The 20,564-nt window shown below is 32.3% G+C and overlaps 1 protein-coding gene across 1 annotated transcript in view; it reads left to right on the plus strand.

Annotated features, from left to right (window-relative positions):
• Positions 1-20,564, plus strand: part of PTPRK (protein tyrosine phosphatase receptor type K) — a 574,079-nt gene that overhangs the window by 527,307 nt on the left and 26,208 nt on the right. Inside the window, exons 15-20 of the mRNA XM_017533300.2 lie at positions 3,479-3,617; positions 11,565-11,725; positions 13,565-13,600; positions 15,553-15,564; positions 17,817-18,001; positions 19,656-19,743. Coding sequence (XP_017388789.2) covers positions 3,479-3,617; positions 11,565-11,725; positions 13,565-13,600; positions 15,553-15,564; positions 17,817-18,001; positions 19,656-19,743 — 621 coding nt within the window. The remainder of the gene's footprint in view (positions 1-3,478; positions 3,618-11,564; positions 11,726-13,564; positions 13,601-15,552; positions 15,565-17,816; positions 18,002-19,655; positions 19,744-20,564) is intronic.

A 20,564-nucleotide genomic window follows, 5' to 3' on the forward strand; every position in this document is an offset into this window, starting at 1 on the left:
TGCTCAATAAAAATATAATTGTGCCTTAGTTTTTTTGGGGTTTTTTTCTCACTGTACAAAGAATTATGCTGCACTTGGCTTCTGAACACTGGGGATTCCTTAAATGTTCTTTGTCGATAAAAAAGGAAAGATTTATGTCCAAGGAAAGTGTTTCTGAAAAAGGTGCTCCACATTGTCTTTGTGTATGTGCATAAATTATAAATAGGACTCAGGGGTGCTGCCACCATAATAGCTTTTTGCTCTCTTTGAAGAAAATAGAAAATGCTCACTTAGGGGCTACTGCTTGTATTTTCTTTAATGAATCTTCTAAGCTTGAATGATTTTAAATAGGCTATTTATGTTCTTTGGTTATAGCAGGCCAAGAACTTTAAAAGATACATGTGATGAAAGTATCCAAACTAATAAATCTATACAGACACATTTCATGGTAGTGATAGTAATGATAATACATGCCACAGCTAGTGACTTTAAGGAGAATTCACAATCAAGGAAAACAACCCACAAATCACATGTATTTGGAGAATTTTATTAGACTTTTATACTTAAGTTTAATCATTATGTTGTAGATTAATGAACAATTCTTGGCACAGAATTATTATCACAGACAGGCATCCTTACCCAACTTGAATAAATAATTTAATGGGCATTTTTTTCTTTATTAACCATTTGGTAAATGTGAATTGAAGTCTTGTCTTATAAAGACATATAGACTATGACTTTAAAGTAATGTCTCTGATTTGCGTAATAGATTATGAAAGTCTCAATGCTTTGTATTCTTAGTACACCTGCAAGCATTTTAGTATGAATCTGTGTTTAAAAAAAAAAAAAAAAAAAAAGAAAGAAAAAATTTACTTTCAGATTTGTCTTTTTATTTCTGGAAATGTGCTTACATGAATTCATTAACCTATCTATATTACTTATAGATAGGTTATAGAGGTTATAGATGGGTTATAGATAAACTTATAGAGACCCTAAAAATTTCTTAATCCCCTGACTTTGAAATTGTTTAACCATCACCCTTATGTCAGTTTTGTTATTTTATTGCTAAACCTAGATAGTATTAAAGCTGCTGTTCTTACTTCATGATTATGTTTTATATTTGCACCATCATATATAATATATTTGTACCTATATACATTATCTGCATCTGGTGGGGATTAGCAGCCCTGAAGATTTTTGTAAAATGTAGTATATGCTACATATAGTATAATATATTTAGAAAATTATACCATAAAAGCATATATCTTATTTAATTAAAATGTTATGGAACATACTGGCTTCGTGAAGCAAGAACTGTTCTTCCAGATAATTTTTAGAAACATTTAATTCTATAACTCAGATATGTCAGAAAATCACTAAGGGATCATTATCATTACCCTCTGAAAGCCAAGTATAACATAGAACCTGAAGAAAATAGGCTTTAATTAGTGGATAATGATGATTTGTTGCATGTACTAAAGTTTTTCTAGGGATTTCTACATCAAACATTCTGTTTCTCTTCCTATTTGAAGTAGCATCTGTGCCAAACCAATCCTATTTGAGAGTTATAAGCAATGACTATGTTCCTTTTAGATTTTTACATTCAACTTTGTAATATATTCCACTTGTTTTCAATATGTACGTGTGTGTGTATGTATGTGTGTGTTCACATATACATATACATATATATGTGTATATACATATACACATATATATATATATATACACATATATATATATATATTTCTAAAGTTGCCATTGGAAAGGAAAAGATCTCTAACATATTTACATGTTTTGATAAATTGAACCATAAAATAGTTTGAAAGCATTAAGGTACCTCTTTTCATAATTATGAGGTTAGATATTCCCTACAGCTGGAATATATGGAAAGTGTCAAGTCAGAAAGGGAAACAAAAAAACTCCCTTAGTTTCTCAGAATATACCAGCCAAAGACTTGCTTTTTCTGTTTGAGAAAAATAGTTACCAAATCTAGTCCATGGGGAAGTTTTGTGCAATTGAGATAAGATAAATTAAGACAGCAATAGTGATATGTTTTACAAAGTTAACTGTTCTGACGCTTTTATTTGAACTATGTCTTTCTCACTGGTTTAGCTTTAAATTACTATTTTATATAATGATATTGACATTAGATATATTTACTCTTTCACATTTTTACTTTTGAGAATTGAATAGTTAACCTCAACAGTATCCTTTTGACAGAATCTGTGGCTGGTTGGAAAAGTAGAGCAGATACTTGGATGTATAGAACTATGGGTTGGGGGTAGATAAGCCAAGAGGAGAAGGTAAAGAAGAAAGGGTCAGAATGAAGAAAAATTGTTGATTTTTAAAAGCTAATTAACAAAATGTCCATTGGAAAGATATGAGGTTAAGTTTAGAGATTTCTTTGTGGTTCTGTTCATTTGACACCATCTCTTGACTCCAAGTGAAGGCGCTGTGATGGGTGTTTCAAGGCAGTTTTCCAAATGTGTCTAATCCTGAGAATCACCTGACTCTTGTTACACCAGTTTTTAGCAGTAGGAGCCATGGATCTGGAAACATTGAGAAATTCTGTCTTAAAAGACAGAAGATATATTTGATTTTTTCTTTGTTCTTGATCAATTTATCCTTATCTTTCTAAGCTTCAGTTCCTTTATCCTTTCTAAGGATAGTTCCTTCAAATTTTAGGTGATAATACTTTCCTTGTCAATTTTCAAGGTAAATGAGGTAAAAGAAAAATGTCTTCAGAGAGTTACTGGGGCTTGTAAATTAATTAAAGTTTATAATTTTAATTGTGTGTGTGTATGATGAGTAGTCAGATGATTTTGAGGAAGAAAGGAAGTTAGGGCATACAAAGAAGTTTTTTAAAATAATCATCTTCTCAAAGTTGTTTTCCAAGTTTATTATCTGGGTTTTAATTAAAAAATTTGAAATATTCCTTGATGTGTCTGTTTTCTTTGCTTATTATTTTCGTGCCAAATCAACTATTCATCTCAAATTTCATATAGTAAATCATGAACTCATGCCTCTAGCAGTTAGAGTAGGCATTTATTTAACCTAACCCTTTCTGTCCCAGACAAGTGCCATTGATACTGCCTTAAAGCACCAAGCACAGCACCTGGCATTTGAGTCAAGAAGCACTTGCTGCATTGACTGATAAATCTTGAAATCTGACCCCATCTCTTTCCAATCTCTAGAAAACTTTGTGTTCTGACTTTCAAGGACACTTGGAGAAAAGTAGCTCATCATTCTCTTTGATATTTATTTTGGAGGTTTGTTTTGTTTTTTATATTAACAAAACCTCCTGTCAGAAAGATTTTCCTTACCTCTACCCTAAGTCTCATATTGTAGTTTAGTCTCCTTCTTCAATGTATTTACATTGTGGGGTTATTTTTATTCATATGCAATAAACAAGTTATGTTTATTGGGAATAATTACTGGGAATTTTTTTTTCTGTGATCATTAGCTGCTTTCAGTAACTGATTTATTTTTATTTATTTAGCAGCAGCAACAGAAGAACCAGAAGTTATCCCAGATCCCGCCAAGCAGACAGACAGAGTGGTGAAAATAGCAGGAATTAGTGCTGGAATTTTGGTGTTCATCCTCCTTCTCCTAGTTGTCATATTAATTGTAAAAAAGAGGTAAGACCTAATATTGTCCTGTCCTGCTTACTTACCATTTGTATCTCTAGTTTTAAAACCCTGTTTTTCTCAAGATCCTTTAAATTAGAACAAACAAGAAGAAGAAAAATTTAATTTTAACATTTTCGACACCTGAGTCTATTGGATGTGCTTTCTAATAAATTCTTATTTGGTTATTTGCAGTTTAATTTTGGATATAAACATATGCTTTTTGTTAAGTTGACCTAGAAATTAATGTCCAAATTTAAATTTCTCAAATACAAAGGTACTTGAGATAATTTATCTTATATTTGAAGTGTAATTATTAACAATGGCAAAATATGGATTTATTGTGATACTTGGGCTGTGATCTATGAATTATTTTGTGCTCTTTCTCTGTATTTTTCTACATCATGGCTACAAATAAGATATGATAAGAATATAAACATTATTTAAATATTAAATATCCGTTGACTAAAAATTTTAGCCTTTTAAAATAGAGAGTAAATTGTTTTAATTGAACATTAATTTTTTTTACTATATCAACCAATATCGCCATCTTCTGGAATTACGTGAAGATATTAAGACCTACTGGAAACTAAACTGAGCTTTGCTCTGGAGACCAAAGTATATTCCTGCTGAAAAGGATTTCAAAGTGCACGGTTTTTATAATTTGAGCATTTTTAGATTATATGAAATGTAATAAATCTGTAAGGCACTGTCTTCGAAACTAATATAACACTCTAATCCTTCCCATCATGTGTTTGGGAGGATATTGCTACAATTTGGAAGGACTTTAAAAAAAAAATCTTTATATGCAAAAGTAAAGTCCTAAAGTAGTTTGGTGTCTAGACGTGGTTGTAATCAATGAACTCTATCGAGAAATATAATAAATGATGTTGCTTATATTACATTAAATTATTTAGTATACTATAATTATTTTATATTTGAAATAAAGCATTAACATTATAGATAAGACTCATACTACATGTTTTAATGATTCCATCAGAGTTTATTTTAATATATTGCCTCTTTACGATTATCCCCTGGAGATATATATGTTGGAGAAGACACATCTGCATTAGAAACATTAGGTATGCATTATAGTGTTTTGTGTTAAATTAGCTACATACGTGCTTTCCCCAAATAGTGCTTTCTCTTGCTGTTGTCTCCCTCTGTGGTTGGAAAATACATTATATGTGAGGCAAAAGTTTTAAGTATTTTAGCCATAAAAGTTAACCAGTAAAGATCAATAAAAGTCACCAATTATAACTTTTAGGCCTTATTTCTCTGTTTAGTTTAACTTTGTATTTGGACAGTTAACTAAACAGTTTAGAGAGTAGAGTTAACATTGCTTCACAATGTTCTGGTCACTTCAGATTGTGTGCCACAAGAAAGCGGCTTCTGATTATGTTGTCATTCAGCTAGTATTGGGCTAAACTATTCACTTTTATTTGAAAACATTCATTTGTCTTGATAACCCTCCTTATCCAGGGCTATGTTTTAGCAATAATGAAAAAAATTGAAAAATAAATTTTTTAAATTCAGCTAAAGCCATCACTAAGCAAGATTTTGGGGGGAGGTAAAATGCTCTGACACCTCTCTAAAATTGTATAATATGACAACTTGTTTTTCTGGTTGATATATTAAATGGTTAAGTTAATGAGCCTCTCTATTAAAGTAGTTAACATTTGAGCCTTCATAATTATGCTTTGATTGTCTTTTGATAGAAAGTATGCTAGGGCTTTTGCTTCTGCTCCTCGCCATCACCTTTATAACCAGGAAAAGTTGCACTTTTAGAGGTAGATGTAAGTTTCATTATTTAGATATGTTACCTTCTGACATATAGTATTATATCTACATTACTTGAATTCCTTACTTACCAAAGCAACTTTGTAATGACTTTTACTTATATGTAGCGTATGTCACACATATACCATATATGCTTTAATCACAAGTATGTTTATCATACATACAAAAAGCATAGATATTATAGTGGCATTGCATTGGATATTATCATCAAAGATAGCTTAAATCTATTAATATAAAATATTTCCCTTTTAATATATAAATTTATAATAAAAATAATGGAAAAACAAATTAGCCTCTTTTCTACATTTTAATGGGAAATTGTTAAGTTTGACTTTATCCCTCACTGGGATGAATATATGTAGGTATATTTCTTATACGGAAAACAGTTCCATGTCTTTTTGGTTGTTTTGCAAAAGAATGGTGTGTAATTCAATTGAGTAAAGTTTCATAGCTAAGGATATATATGAAGTAAGTTTTTAGGCTAAGAAAAGGGATATTGCATCTTTCAAAACGCAATGTCATTTTTTAATTTAATTGCCGTTCAATTATTTCCAAATGTATGCCATTTTTTCATTGGTTGTGTATTATATTTTACATACACAGCATGTACACATTAATAATTCAAACATAAATTTGAAATTATGTTTCAATACAGTAAATGTGTATGATATATTCACATGCATCTACTGTAGAAGTATCTTTGTGTATATATAGTATATGGTATATATGTATATTCACATAATATATGTATATACCTGTGTAACATTAAGATATAATAACTTGTTTGTAGAAATTTAGGTTTTATTCTATATATGTGATATATTTATTAACATAATAGATCTTTATGTTTTGTACCTAAAGTAAAATAGTCTATATAGTACACAAGTTTTATACACAGCTGTTCCATCTGTCACATATTTAGATGGTAATGGATGATATTATGCTTAACTGCATGTTGAAAATACATGATCCATTTAATTTTTCAATTTTTTGGCAATAATAAATATCAGCATGTTATTTTTTCCAAATTATGTATTTTAAATTTTATTTTTATATTGCATATCTGTCTGTTTAATTGCATGGCAAAAAAAAATCTAACAATGCATGAGCAAATTGAAATGCAAAGCAAAAAAACATGAATTTTATTTTATTTTATTTTATTTTATTTTATTTTATTTTTTAACGCACATTTTTCTGCTTTATTGAATGTGACAGAGTCACGCTTTTCATTCACCATTGCTTCTCTTTTTCCACTGTCTGTGATTTGCTTGCCAGGAGGAGCTACTATTCTTACTCCTACTACCTGTAAGTAGAAAATGGGTGATGTACAACTTTACATGTGTTAAAGGTGCAGTATCCCTTTTCAAAAACAAAACAAAACAGAATGTTTGCAATTTTGGTGACATTTCAAAAAAAAGTTTTTCCAGACTCTAAAACTGTAAACTTTTTCTATTACCTATTTTGCCAGTCTTTTTAAAAAGGGATATTGTATTTCTGTATGTCCAGCTACTTTTAATTTATTTATAATTTTCCATAAGTAGCTTTAGTCTAGAGCCAAAAACTCATTTATTTACTCAAGTTAAACCTGTACCTTATCTGAGCAATATGGCACTTCATTCATCTGATAAAGAAGAGATAGTGGTTGTAACTCAAAAATCACTATCTTTATGTAGCATCATTATATCTGACAAAATGAGCCAAGTAGTGTATTTATAGAACATTCAAAATACCTTCATAGGATACAAATTAGTTCAGGTCTACATGTAATAACATCTCTCTCTGTATTTCTAGGAATCTAGGATGGGTTATAACTTCAGAAGATCTTTGGTCCGGCCATTAAGGCAATTATTGTGCTTTTGTTAAAGAAAAAAAAAGTGGAAAAATCATGATGTTGCAGCAACAAAGAAAAATTCTTTTTAGTGGAAAAAAATGAGTTTATTGTAACTTAAGTAGGACAAATATTTTAGAGCCAAAAAAAACCTTTGTCGACCTATTTAGAAACAGATAGAGGCATCACATTGCTCTTGTCTCTTCCAGAGTATGTAACTCTTCCTAGACTCAAGCATGGAATGGCTCATTTGGATAGGATAGAGAAGATGGTCCATTCTATTTCCTGAGTCATTTTCAGCTTATCACCTTATATGCCAGAGTGGTTTTTCATCCAAATCAAAGGAACAATACAGCAAAGCATTCTTGGACTTTGCTTGACCAGTATTTGATCCACCGACTTTCAAGGTTTAAAGATTGCAATTAAGTATGTTTGGAACATGTATCCCACAGCATTTAAATCATTAAGTAAACTTGGGCTAACTTTACCACAAAAGCGTTGTAAGAGTTTCCATGACCATAACACAATTCTGCCAACATTTTAAATATTATAAAGGATTTGCTTCCTAAAATCTGCTAAACCAAGCAACTGTACACTGATGGTGCTCCTAACTTATTGTGATGAATCATAATATCCTTGTTAAATTATGTTTGATGAAGCCAGAGATAATCAGCTGTACCATTTCATACAATGATGGAACACTTTCCCCGTTATGGCCCACCCATACATCCACCTGCAGAAGTTTATGCTGTTGGCTGCTTTGATAATGAAAGTCATTTGCACATCTGTCAAACTCAAAGTAGTTGCAAAATGAATTGCTTAACTGTTCTGAAGTGCACATTAGATATGCTAGTTGCTCAGGAGGAGACAAAGCATCAAACATACCGGAATCAATAAGTATTTAATTATGAGACTGTCAATAAGCTTAACATTAACCATTGTGTAGCTCTGATGTTAGAATGGGGTTCCCTTTTTTGGTGGATAGATAACATTTCTGTGTTCCAGACAATGTAACAGGTTGTACTAATATTGTAGTACATAGGGCTACTGGCAATTTTAATCGAAACTACAAAGGTTGTCACAGAGATACGCTTTTAAAGGATGTTTAACCATACCTAGTGATGCTTATCTTGATTAGAGAGTATTTTAAAATAAAAATAGATATAAATTAGAGGACAGCTTAAGGGAAAATCACATGTGATCTTTGAGCTACTATTCATTGGCATTGTCATAGTAACTATCTGTTTTTGATCAACAACACTTAACACTGACGTTAATTTTTTTTTGTTTTAGAAAAACCTGAATGAAAGCCTACCTCACAGGGTTGTTGTGAGGATTAAGGTATAAAAAACAAGCTGATAATTCATGGCTGGCAGATATTAACAAAAGTTATATTCCCCCATAATTTGTCAACTAATCTAGGTTTATGAATCTGAAAAGCTAAAGTCCGTCATTGCATGAAAATTTTAACCTGTCATGCATTTGGCAAATTCATTACTTCTTGTTTTTCCCCAATTCTGAAATACCTATAAATTAAACATATTTTAAAGTAAAGCCTCAGGGTTTCAATTTGTCTTTTCTATTGGCCTTGAACTGCCCATCTTCAAAATTTTAACGTCATTTTGAATCCAAATTTCAGTTTATTTTTATTCAGTTCAGTCTCTCATATTTTTTGAGAAATGAATTTATTTTTTTTTCTTTTCCAAGACACAAAGATTGGAAGTTATTTCCTAAAGCAGTTTTTGCTGTTTTAAAATTTTAAAATGGGAAAACATTTATGCTATATTTATATTTTGCTGAAATTGATAACAACTAGTGTTCAACTGCTAGAGTAAGCAATGCCACTTTGAAATGTGCAGTTTAAAAAGTGTAAGCAACCAGATATAGTATAAGAGCTTAGGCTGTAGAACCAGGTCATTCTTCATTGCTTATTAGATAAATAACCTTGGGCAAGTTATTTAACTCCCCTGAGCCTCACTGAACTTATCTATACAATTAGAATCCTTGTGCCTTTTTCACCAGATTAATCTGAGAATTGAGTTAACAAATGAAAAGTGCCAAATATATAACAGGCCTAATTCATCTATTCAACAAGTATTTATTGAATGCCTCCTATGTGCCAGACACTGCGTCAAGTGCCAAGGCTATGCAGATCATCCTTCTCTTTGTGGAGCACACAGTGGGGAAAACAATTGAAAGATATTCACATTTATCAATCAATAAGACTCATTACAGGTGAAGAATGTGTTGCTATAGAAAATACCTAGCCTAACTTAAGAAAGGTTGTTTTGGAGTCAGTCATATAAAGCCTCCCTGATGAAGTGTCTATTACACTGAAACAGAACAGATAGAAGTTGGCCAGATATTACAGGCAAATAATGTTGTAGGTTAAAGAACAAACATCTGTATCATGGCCTAGAGGGAAGGTTGGAAGGTGAAAGTTCATAGGCTAAAAGTGGCCTGATGATGTTTCATTTTGGTCTTAACACTGTTTTAAAAAATAAAATCACTTGAAAAAAAAAATCAAGAAAATTAATATAAACAATCAGATTCATGGCTTGTCTTTAAAAAAAAATTAAGTCAGAAGTTCAACACTGGGATCAAATGCCAGTAGTCACTTAGGCAAGTTGCCCCTAAACTGCTTTCCAGTTCTTCACAAGTATCACCCTTCCTTATGGTATCTTGCCCTGACAGCAGCACCCATTTACATTACCTGTCAGAAACCTACATATTCATACAGGACTTTTACCCTCAAATCTAGAAAAAGGAGATTCATAGCTCTTTGAATGTATAGCGCAACTGTTGCTAATTAATGATGGGGTGATGGTGTAGTGGTAGTTATGTTAGTGGTGGTAATAGTTCTTGTTATACTTTGTCATTGTTTTCTTATTACTAATACTGTGATTCTGTGATTATCGTTATTTATTATTTCTAAAATAGCCATCTCCATTTTCGAATCTTAGTTTTTGACTACCTTAAACAACATAGTGTAAGATCTGATGCGTCCATGTGTTGTGTGTGTTGTGTATGTACCACCCTGAAGCCAAGTATTATAATTCTCAGAGAAAAATATCCTACACTGGAGCAGTCCTCTAATTGCTAGATCAATGTTTTAAAGGAAAAGCCTTTATACATAAACTCAGTCTATTAAGTGAGACTTTGCAGTATTTGTACAACATTTACTCTGGTTTAGATACTAATGAGGATCAGAAGACAATGGCTTATAATCTAGTGGAGGAATGGTGTTCTTAAAACAGCTAACGAATATTTCCAAGGCGATATAAACTGCTGCCGTAAACTTAGTAACATAATTTGCCTATTACAGGCTTTTAGAGTACCTTTATTTATATATAAATGTTCTTGTTAGTGTAATTTAAATATTTTATATGCCTTTAATAGCCTTTTTCTTGGATGTTTCATGTGTAACATTCACAAAGAACTAAAATATATTTTACATACATGATATGTAAGACAAACATGCCAATATTTCAGTAGTTCATAATTCTAACGCTGTTAATTTCCAATCCCTTAAATCATATGCCTTTCTGCATTTATAAAGCATTGCTGTAGGTGATAGTATGCCATGTGGTTCTACTTAGAAAACACACCTTTAAGATTTGACCATGTGAATACTCCAAGATGATAATTTGCATATCTTTACATACTATTTTTAAAACTTTTCTCAGTACTTTTCTTACACAGTATACGATTTAATCCCATGTATTAATGTGTACTTGAAATTTTCTAGCAGTGTTTTATTCTAAAAGTCTTAAGATTAGCTTCTGATTAGTGTTATAAATATATTCCTAAATATGTTAATACTACACATTGCATTTTTACTTAATAATAGCACAGAGAATGAAGCATGAGACATTTCTTTGTTTTAATTTGGTGGCTACAGTAAAACAGACTTGAAAAGTTAGTCGTTATTTCTAAAAAGAACTAAAAGAATTAATTACCCAGGAGGAATATCAAAACTTGGCTTTAGATGAAATATTTGTTGAATTACTCTTGTAAAGAGGTATTCATTTTGCTTTTAAAAAATATAATTTTTATGATATTAGTGGAATAAAATACAGGAAATGATGAGAGATTTGAGTTGACAGCTTGAATATTGAAATATCCATCTGACAAAATACTGTTATAGCAAAGAACAAATATAATTGTTTGAATGTCAAACTTAATTCCTGAAATTGTGACCAGGGCTTGGGATTTCTAACCCATGTTTGTAACCTTATCCTTGGGCTCCCCTGAACCTCTTATTGCTGGTGTTAACTCTCCTGCAAGCCTCAAACATTAAGGATTCCCCTTTGTATTTGCCTTGGCAGTAAACTTGCTAAAAAACGCAAAGATGCCATGGGGAATACCCGGCAGGAGATGACTCACATGGTGAATGCAATGGATCGAAGCTATGCTGATCAGAGCACTCTGCACGCAGAAGATCCTCTTTCCATCACCTTCATGGACCAACATAACTTTAGTCCAAGATGTAAGTTTTTCATTAAAATTTTAATAAATGATGTTGCGGTTCATTAAGTTCACTTTGAATTCTACACGTTACTTTTTGAATAATGAGAGAGAGTAAGAGAGAGGGAAGAAGCAGCTAGAAAGAAGAAAAAGAGATGGAGGATATTATGGAACTTACAAGAAGGATTCTCAACAGGATTGATACTGGATTTAGTTCAGCTTCAAACTCTAATTTTATTATTATATCACAAGAGATATACCAAACATACACCACTGTACATAGCACATGTCATTGCTCTGAGTGAAAATACATGATTGCCTACCTAAAGTTAGTTCATGTCAGAATTTACAATTTTTTTCTATTTTCGTCTTCCTTTGTGTAAGATGAAAGCTTCTTTTGTGATAAGAGGAAACAGTAATTCTTCCTGGGAATTATTGACACAGGTAAAATCGGTTCATTAAAGTACTATATTGTGAACTCCTGGAGAATTGCAATACTAAAAAGTTAAATCAGAGAAAGATTAGTCTACATGCTCTTAAATATCTGGCGTGAAGTCCAAAAGTATACTTGAATTGGGGGATTTGCAAGGAATAGTGAAATTCATTTATCCATTTGTCTAGAAAATTCTAATGTTGGTCTATGAAGGCAAGGCTTTTAAAATATTTCTGTTGAAGTACCATTTAAAAGCAGATGACTTTAATAATTACCCCAGTATTAATATTTTCAAATTTCATATGAATTTTATATTCTGTTCTATAGTGCATCTGTTTAAGTTAATTAAATTTAGTCAAATTGCCTAACTTTGTTTCTTCAAATCCTCAAGTAAAATTGATGCTTGTGGCAGGCAAATCAAGTATATCTCCTGAGTATACTGGCCTTGTATAACTTGGGCCTTATGATATTTGGCACAGATCCCAGATGTATGCTCACCCAGTTTGGAAAAGATGAGTATAAGGAAATAAACAATATAAGTATTATCTCCTATACAAACTATGAACATATGTTTTAGTAAGATTAGAAACAAAGTATTTGTAGGTTGTATGGTTGTATGTCTTTTCAGAGAGGGACATTTTTTTCTGAATTGTTCAGCTTGGTAAAATTTTTAAGCGACTGTTGGACCTAAAATGAAGCCCATCATTTTCTATGATATATATGATACCAAATTAGTAGTCAGAAATGCTATGCATAAGTCATTTTGGAATTTAGTCATAATCATGACAGGGCCTTTCAGATCTATTTTATTTTTATCTCACTATAGATAAATGATGGAGAAAAACATAAAATATACTTACTGTTGAAAGCAAGTGTTACTGAAAATAAAAATGAATTATCTCTTTACTACTTAATTTTATATTTAATCAATTAAGGAGTTGAAAGCATTCATGCATCCCAAACTTGTCTATCTATTGCCTATGCGAGGTCCTTATTCAAAAGTTTGAATTCGGCAGTGTAACTGTAAACATCAGCTTATGAACTTACAGAAAGGATTAAATCTATTTCCCACAGCTAACTGAAAAAAATTATTTGGAATGAATATGAGATAATTATTTCTTTAAATACCTTACACTTGATAGATCTAAAATACATGGTTTCTTTTTTCATAATTTTTATAATGTCAAATTGAGTCTTCTGGCTTTTTTAATTAAACAGAGTTCTGAACTATAGTTACAGATATACCTCTCTGGATGTTTAGATATAAACCAAGCTGGGAGAGAAAAATTTTACATTTACAGAATATAGTAATCTGAGAAAGTTTAATCGTTATATTGCTGAAGAAAGCATAAATCTATTTTGAAGAAAAAAAAATTAAAAAACAACTTCAGAGCAATATATTCCTTCATGAGCTTTGTTTTCCTGCAGTGCCCAATGATCCACTTGTACCGACTGCTGTGTTAGGTGAGGCCCTAATCTTTATCATTTTTCATTGCATGGATCACACCCCCTTGCATGGGTTTGTCCACATAGAGTTTATTTATAGTGCAGGAGGCAGCTTGATTTTGAAAATAGACAGCCATGGTATTATCAAAGAGAACAATTGTGTTCAACCCAATATCAGATCTAGTTTGGATTTCAAATTAGCAAGGCATGTTATTTAATGTATTCTTAATTCTTGGTTGTTAGATTTGGAGCAAAAGTACAGTGGCCCTTAATGTTGACTAATATTAATGTGTCAAAATTAGTAGAATGAAGCCAAATGCATACGTCTCAGGGTTCAGTGTTGCCTGTATAACTAGTTCATATGTAAAAGTCTACATGATGGAAAGGGATTTTTCTAAATCCTCCTAATTTATAACCACAAAAGAACAAATTTACAAGTGAACACTAGGATTATGTGCATTTGCTTTAGTCTTTGTCTTTATTAAGAATGTTTTAATGTAGGTAAAGTTGCTAAAATCTTGATGTGGGGTTTGACATTCTACATGAACCTTATCTAATAAGTAGTGTTATCTTTCAGGAAATTTAGAACAAGCTACTTGGGTTACTACTGTGTAACAGCTAAGACAACTACTATTGCTAATGACAATTAAGACTTTTTCAGATATAAAATTATGTTAATTTTTAAATCTACCCTTATATTTAAGAATGGAATGGGTTTCATTTCAGTTTGTACCCTATTCCTTGACTAGCTAAACACTGATGATTCGTAATCAGTTTGCCTGTGCGTTCACAGGTTTCATATCAGTTTTACTGGTGTTTCTAGTTAAGCTTTAACCAAAGAAATATGGAAATTATCAGATAAATATATATTTAAAATTCTAAACTGTCATTTATATCTAGTATTTCTTATGAACATAAAACTTTAACTTATACTTTATGCCTGTGTTTTTGTTATCCACACAATCAATGTTCAATTGCATTTTTTGAATATTTTGGAACAACACAACTAACTGAGCTAGGTAAAATATGCCTCTTATTCACTAAAATAAATGTTTAAAATTATAATTTTATAATTACTATAAAGGATATATATTCTAAAAATAATCTGAAAGTCAGTGTTCATCTCTGCTCGCACCCTCCCTTTGATGTCAGCCAATAATGGATAGGAAGTGAACTGGGAGATTTGCCCCAGGGAGTGGTCTGATCACACAGGGAGGAACCATAATGATGATCGTTGATGATCATTAGGGAGACATCAGATGCCTCTGCAAATATCATCTTCTGCTAAGCACTGTCAAATGCTGTCAGTATAAAGTTAATAAATACATTTCAATTAAAATATTGATAACTAATTGGAAAAAAAGTTGCCTAAATGTTAATTTTTCTATACATATGTAGAATTAAGTCGAAGTCTTCGCCCTCCTGTGGATTTACAATAAAAACTCATAAAAATACCTTACATCTTTGTTTTTCCATCTATAAAACAGCATAATAATTCCTACCCTACCTTTTTCATGGGGTTTTATTATAAAGAGAAAATTAGATCATGTGTACAAGTTTTATAAACTATAAATAATTATTATAATAATTTTCCCTGTGAAAAAGGATATTCGTGTTCAAGGAAATCTAGATTTAACATAATACTGTCATTAAATCTAATTATGTAAACATTCATTATGCATTTTATTTCATTTTGAAAGTCAAGCTGGTTTTAAAAAAGTACTGGCATTCTTTAAAAGCTAAATATCTCATTAATCATATTAGATGTAGAAATGATTTGTTGTGTTTTTCATTATTCCGAGGACTGTGGTCTTTAGAGTTTTGCATCCAATCGATTTTGTATTTATAATGCAGTTTCTGATATCACTACAAATATTGCTTAATGCTAATACTGATTTAAAAGGGCTTAGAAACTTTTCATATTAATTCATTTTTTGTTTTTTGTGTTTTACTGCTTCATTGGGTTTAAGTCCCTATAACAGGTAAGTGTATTGCAAAGAACTCAAGAAAACCTTTCAATCAAGGATGTATTTCAAGTTACTATTCTTACATGTATAATAAGGATAATGATTAGTACATGTATCCTCACTACTAGTCACATTATTAGGTGATTTAATGAGGTGGAAATGTATTGAGATTAATAATGCATTTGTGATTATTTTAAAGACCTTACTGTTCATTGTACTACTGTATTAAGCTTAATGCAAAACAAAAGGCACTGTCTATTTTATATTAGGAAACAATCATCTGTAAGATTTAGAATACGGGTGAATTCTGTGTTTCCAACCGAGCCTTTTTCAATTGCAAATATTCTGCTACTCCAACAAGTAAAAGTGAGTTCTGGGGCTGGTTACCTTGTTCCAGCTTGAGTGATTGCATTTTGCCTCTCTGACGTTATCTGTTCTCTTTACTTCTCATCCTTAAGTGTGTATTCTGCGGCAGTGCCCAAATCAATTGCTTCTGAATTTAATTTTTCTGGGGAGGTGTATTTATTATTTACGTGAGTCTCTTGATTGTAATATTTTAATAGAAGTAGATCCATTGACTTTGGTCTCACAGTGGGAAGAAGAAACTCTCATGGATCATGTTCGCTAGCTAATGTTTTTGTGTAGACGGGTGGGTAAAATCTAAGTAAAAGACATGAATTTACTTGGGTGATTAGGTCACAACAGAATCTATGAGGGACTTTTTAATTCAATGTGATATTTTTAGGAATGAATGCAAAAAAAAAGCATTCATCTTAATAAGAGGGAGTTAAGATAAATGCAATCAGGCTAAATTATAGAGGCACACAAATCTGATTGTAGGGTTCTTTTTTTTTTTCCTTCTCCAGGAAGAAAAAATGTTTATCATGGGGACAACAATTCATTTTTTGCCATATCCTATTTGTAGAGTTGGTAATAGAACAGGCAAATGTACTAGCACTTGAAATATGTTTCACTGTTAATTAAATATCATTCTCTACAGTATGCATTATCATTAAAAAAAAAAGTTCCCTCAAAAGTGTATTTTCTCTTCTGTTAATGAGTACGACAGTATAATGCTTTTCAAAATAACACCTCTTAAAACATTTGTTTTTTTTTTAAGTGGTAAGTTTAAATGTGATAAATATGAGCATGCTTCTCATTGTAATGTTTAGTACTTTGGTCATTAAAATACTGTTTATTCTTCATAGGCAAAACTGTTCTTGTTTTTTTCTTCCTTCTTATGACAGAAAAACAATTTAAAGTTTTTTTTTCTTTTTAAGCTAATAATACAATTGGGAAGGGACTCACACTTAATCATGGGTGGTCAGGGATTCAGTTGACTTTAATTCATTCATTGGAATATTTATTGAGTGAGTGTTATGCATCAGGCACTAGGAACAGAAAGAAAAATATTCTGTCTCTGTCCTCTGTGTTCAGAATTTATGAGGAAAATAGACAAGTAAATTAATGATGAAAATATAGAATAAGTGAAATGACATGTAAAATTGAATACGAGGTCATGGGAACATAGGGAGTTTTGTAACTCAACCTGGAGGGACCAGAAAAGAATTTGAGAAGCACATGCTGATTTCTCTCATAGAGTGGCCGGGAGACTCAAAATACATTTGCAATAAAAACAGTAATAGTAGTAAGTCAAGGTGGCAGATATTGAATATAAATGCATGTGTCGTCTGTCTAGCAGACAGAGTGGCATCAGCGGATAGTTATGTAGAATGCCCATGTTTCCCAGTGCAGTGTGTTGTGGTAAGAAGCCCCAGAGTATAGGGGCCGTAAGAACAAGAAGAGCAACCCTTTGGGAATGGGTCACCTATATCGGGTCTCTGACGGAGGTTGGGATACGGTTGGGAAGGAGTTTGGTCAACTTAATCGGCAGTGAAAACACCTCTCCACTTGACAGCTGGGTCCTCTGGTCCCACTCTATACTGCTGTGACTGCAGATGCAAGAAAAAGAACTCAGCAAAATCTCCCACTTAAGCTTTTAAAAGGTCTATCAGATGTCTCCCTGCATCTCACAGCATCTGTTGTCTTGCTGATATACACATAATATACTCTGACCTCAAACCTTGAGTTTTGTCTTTGGGGATGCTGCTTAGGCCTATATGTCTGATATTTCTTTCCCAGAATTCCTCTTGTTATCAGAAAGATCTTAAGGTCTTAAAATCTTCATTGCATAGACATATATATATATATATTAAACAAGATAACTTTGTCTCTTTTTTAATCTTCTGAAATCTGAAAAATGCCAGATGAGAACCACAGTGCTACAGCAGAGTCCAGTCGCCTTCTAGACGTACCTCGCTACCTCTGTGAGGGGACGGAATCCCCTTACCAGACAGGACAGCTGCATCCAGCCATCAGGGTAGCTGATTTACTGCAGCACATTAATCTCATGAAGACCTCAGACAGCTATGGGTTCAAAGAGGAATATGAGGTGAATAAGCTTCCATACTGTATTGCATTTGATTTTTAATATGTTACTCAGTGGAATTTAACATTTTTTCCCTCTCTTTAACACTACAAGGAGGGGATTGCTCTCTAAGCTCTCTAATCTAGTGTTTATGAGTGTACAACCAAGTAGTATGGGGGGAAAAATTACACTTTCCAGAGATATGTCTGAGTCTAAATTCACTACAAGAATCTTTAATATTGGATTTCATAATTTATTTTACTATGGTATTAAAAAATACTTTGTGTATCTCCCCATGCAAAAATCAAGTAGCAAGTTACTTTGGGTCCCATTGTACCATTACAGATTCTATCATTTGAATGAATCAAGTAGCAGGTACTTCTCTGCTTCTTTGTTTATTGACCCGATGATTGAGAAATCAGATGAAACTTCATGCTCTAAATGTACTACTTGTCACTCATAGTTAAATTTTATAGATTATTTGTTGCGGGTGGCTGAGAAGAAAAATAGAGCACTGCAAATCCAGTAAACAACATTGAGAAGGCAGAAGAAGGCAGTGGGAAATTCTTTCAACCTTATTTCCCCTTCCTACTCAAACCAAAATACCAGGACTTATCTTACAAAGGCGGTGATTTAAAACCAAACATCCCAACAAATATAATATAGCAAAAGGGAAATAGTTCCTTTGCCACCCTTCACTTACTGAGAAATCCAATCTGGAACATGGAAGGAAGCCAGTCCACTACCCATGAACACATCACAGTATGCACACATTTAAAGTGAAAGAATCCAAGCAATATTTTTATCTATGGATTACTTTTATACTTTAAATTAGGAGTGCTAATTATCTCTGAATTTTGAAAGTCAGTTTTAGATGTATGTGAGAAACACTAAGCCGTCATAACAAAATAAGTACAAGGAATTAGACTATTCTGCCAGACCTGGTTCTTTTTGTTCATTTCATGTGTATTCCTGTGTACCTTTCTTCAAAGGCCACTGGCTCTTTGAAGACCCCATTTCCTGTGCTGAGCAAAGTTTAAGTTCTTTTGCAAAATGAAATTTAGACTCATGTTTTAAATTGCTGTGTATGGTAATTAAACTAGTCAACAAATTAATCTGTTCCCAGATTCTTGAAGAAGGGGACTCCATTTTAATTTTCATATGGTCCCTTATTGTAAAGACTCAGTCCTTTTCATGATCTTCAAAGAAACTCAAATGTGATGTGTTGCACACAATTTAATGAATAATTGTGGAGGGAATCAGGTTTTCTTTCCACTGTTATAAATGCTAAATAATGCACATTTGAAAGATAGCCATTAAAAGTTTTTTTGCAGTTTTGATGCATTATCATTCAACACATTTTGAAAAGAATGATACTTTTCTACTTCTAACTCTCAACGTTATAGTGATCTTAAATTTGAAATACTTTCAAGGTCCATTTTTTCTCTGAAGTTTTTTTTTTTTTTTTTGTCTTTAATTTGACCTCAATCCAATTTGAGATGAACAAGTATGAATCCAACAAAGCGGCTGTGAGGTCTGAGAGTGAAACTTGTTTACTACTGTAGGACACCTTTCCTCTCTCAGAAAGTGGTTTTTACTGTTTAGGGCTTCAGAACAGATAAACCTGATTTTTAAGAAGGAATTAAATTTAGTCTGTTTGTTAATTTTGTTTTCCCAGAGCTTCTTTGAAGGACAGTCAGCATCTTGGGATGTAGCTAAAAAAGATCAAAATAGAGCAAAAAACCGATATGGAAACATTATAGCATGTAAGTTCTTATACAATTCTTGATGAATGTAAATTTTTATATATACGAAGGTAAATAGTGAGCTCCTTATATGGTTTTAAACATTAAGAAAAATCCCAGAGAGTGGTGTGTCTGTTTAGGAAGAAATCTATTTAATATTAAAACAGCATTTACAGTCAGGTGTGGTGGCTCACGCCTGTAATCCCAGCACTTTGGGAGCCCTAGGGGAGTGGATCACCTGAGGTCAGGAGTTTGAGACCAGCCTGGCCAACATGGCAAAACTCTATTTCTACTAAAAATACAAAAATTAGCTGGCTTGGTAGCATGCATCTGTAATCCTAGCTACTTGAGAATTACTTGAACCCGGGAGGTGGCAGTTGCAGTGAACAGAGATTGAGCTACTGCACTCCAGCCTAGACGACAAAGTGAGACTCCGTCTCAAAATACAGCAACAACAAACGAAAACAGCATTGGCTATTAGCAATGATTCTGCAATTGCCATCATCCTCATTAATTAAATTGAGTCAGTCACTTTACCCTGTGGAGATAACTTGCTGTTTCATTTCATATGTATATAAATGCATAGGGTGTTACTAAACAGCTGAGACTATCAGGCTAATGAAAAAATAAGATCTTTTCAGTTCTAAATTGTTTTAATACTCCCATCAAACATATTCTAGGTTGGAGTGTTATTCTTTCCACATGCCTTTAATTCTTACTTGGACCCACTGTCTAAACTCCAGTTGTTCGATATTATTTATCATTAAGGACTTCCTCCTGAGTAAGTCCTCAAGACATATATGGGATAAGAAAGTCATTAGCAGAAAAAACTCACAGGATTA

The sequence above is a fragment of the Cebus imitator genome, unplaced genomic scaffold, assembly GCF_001604975.1.
Source record: "Cebus imitator isolate Cc_AM_T3 unplaced genomic scaffold, Cebus_imitator-1.0 Scaffold81, whole genome shotgun sequence".
NCBI classification, from domain to species: Eukaryota; Metazoa; Chordata; class Mammalia; order Primates; family Cebidae; genus Cebus; species Cebus imitator.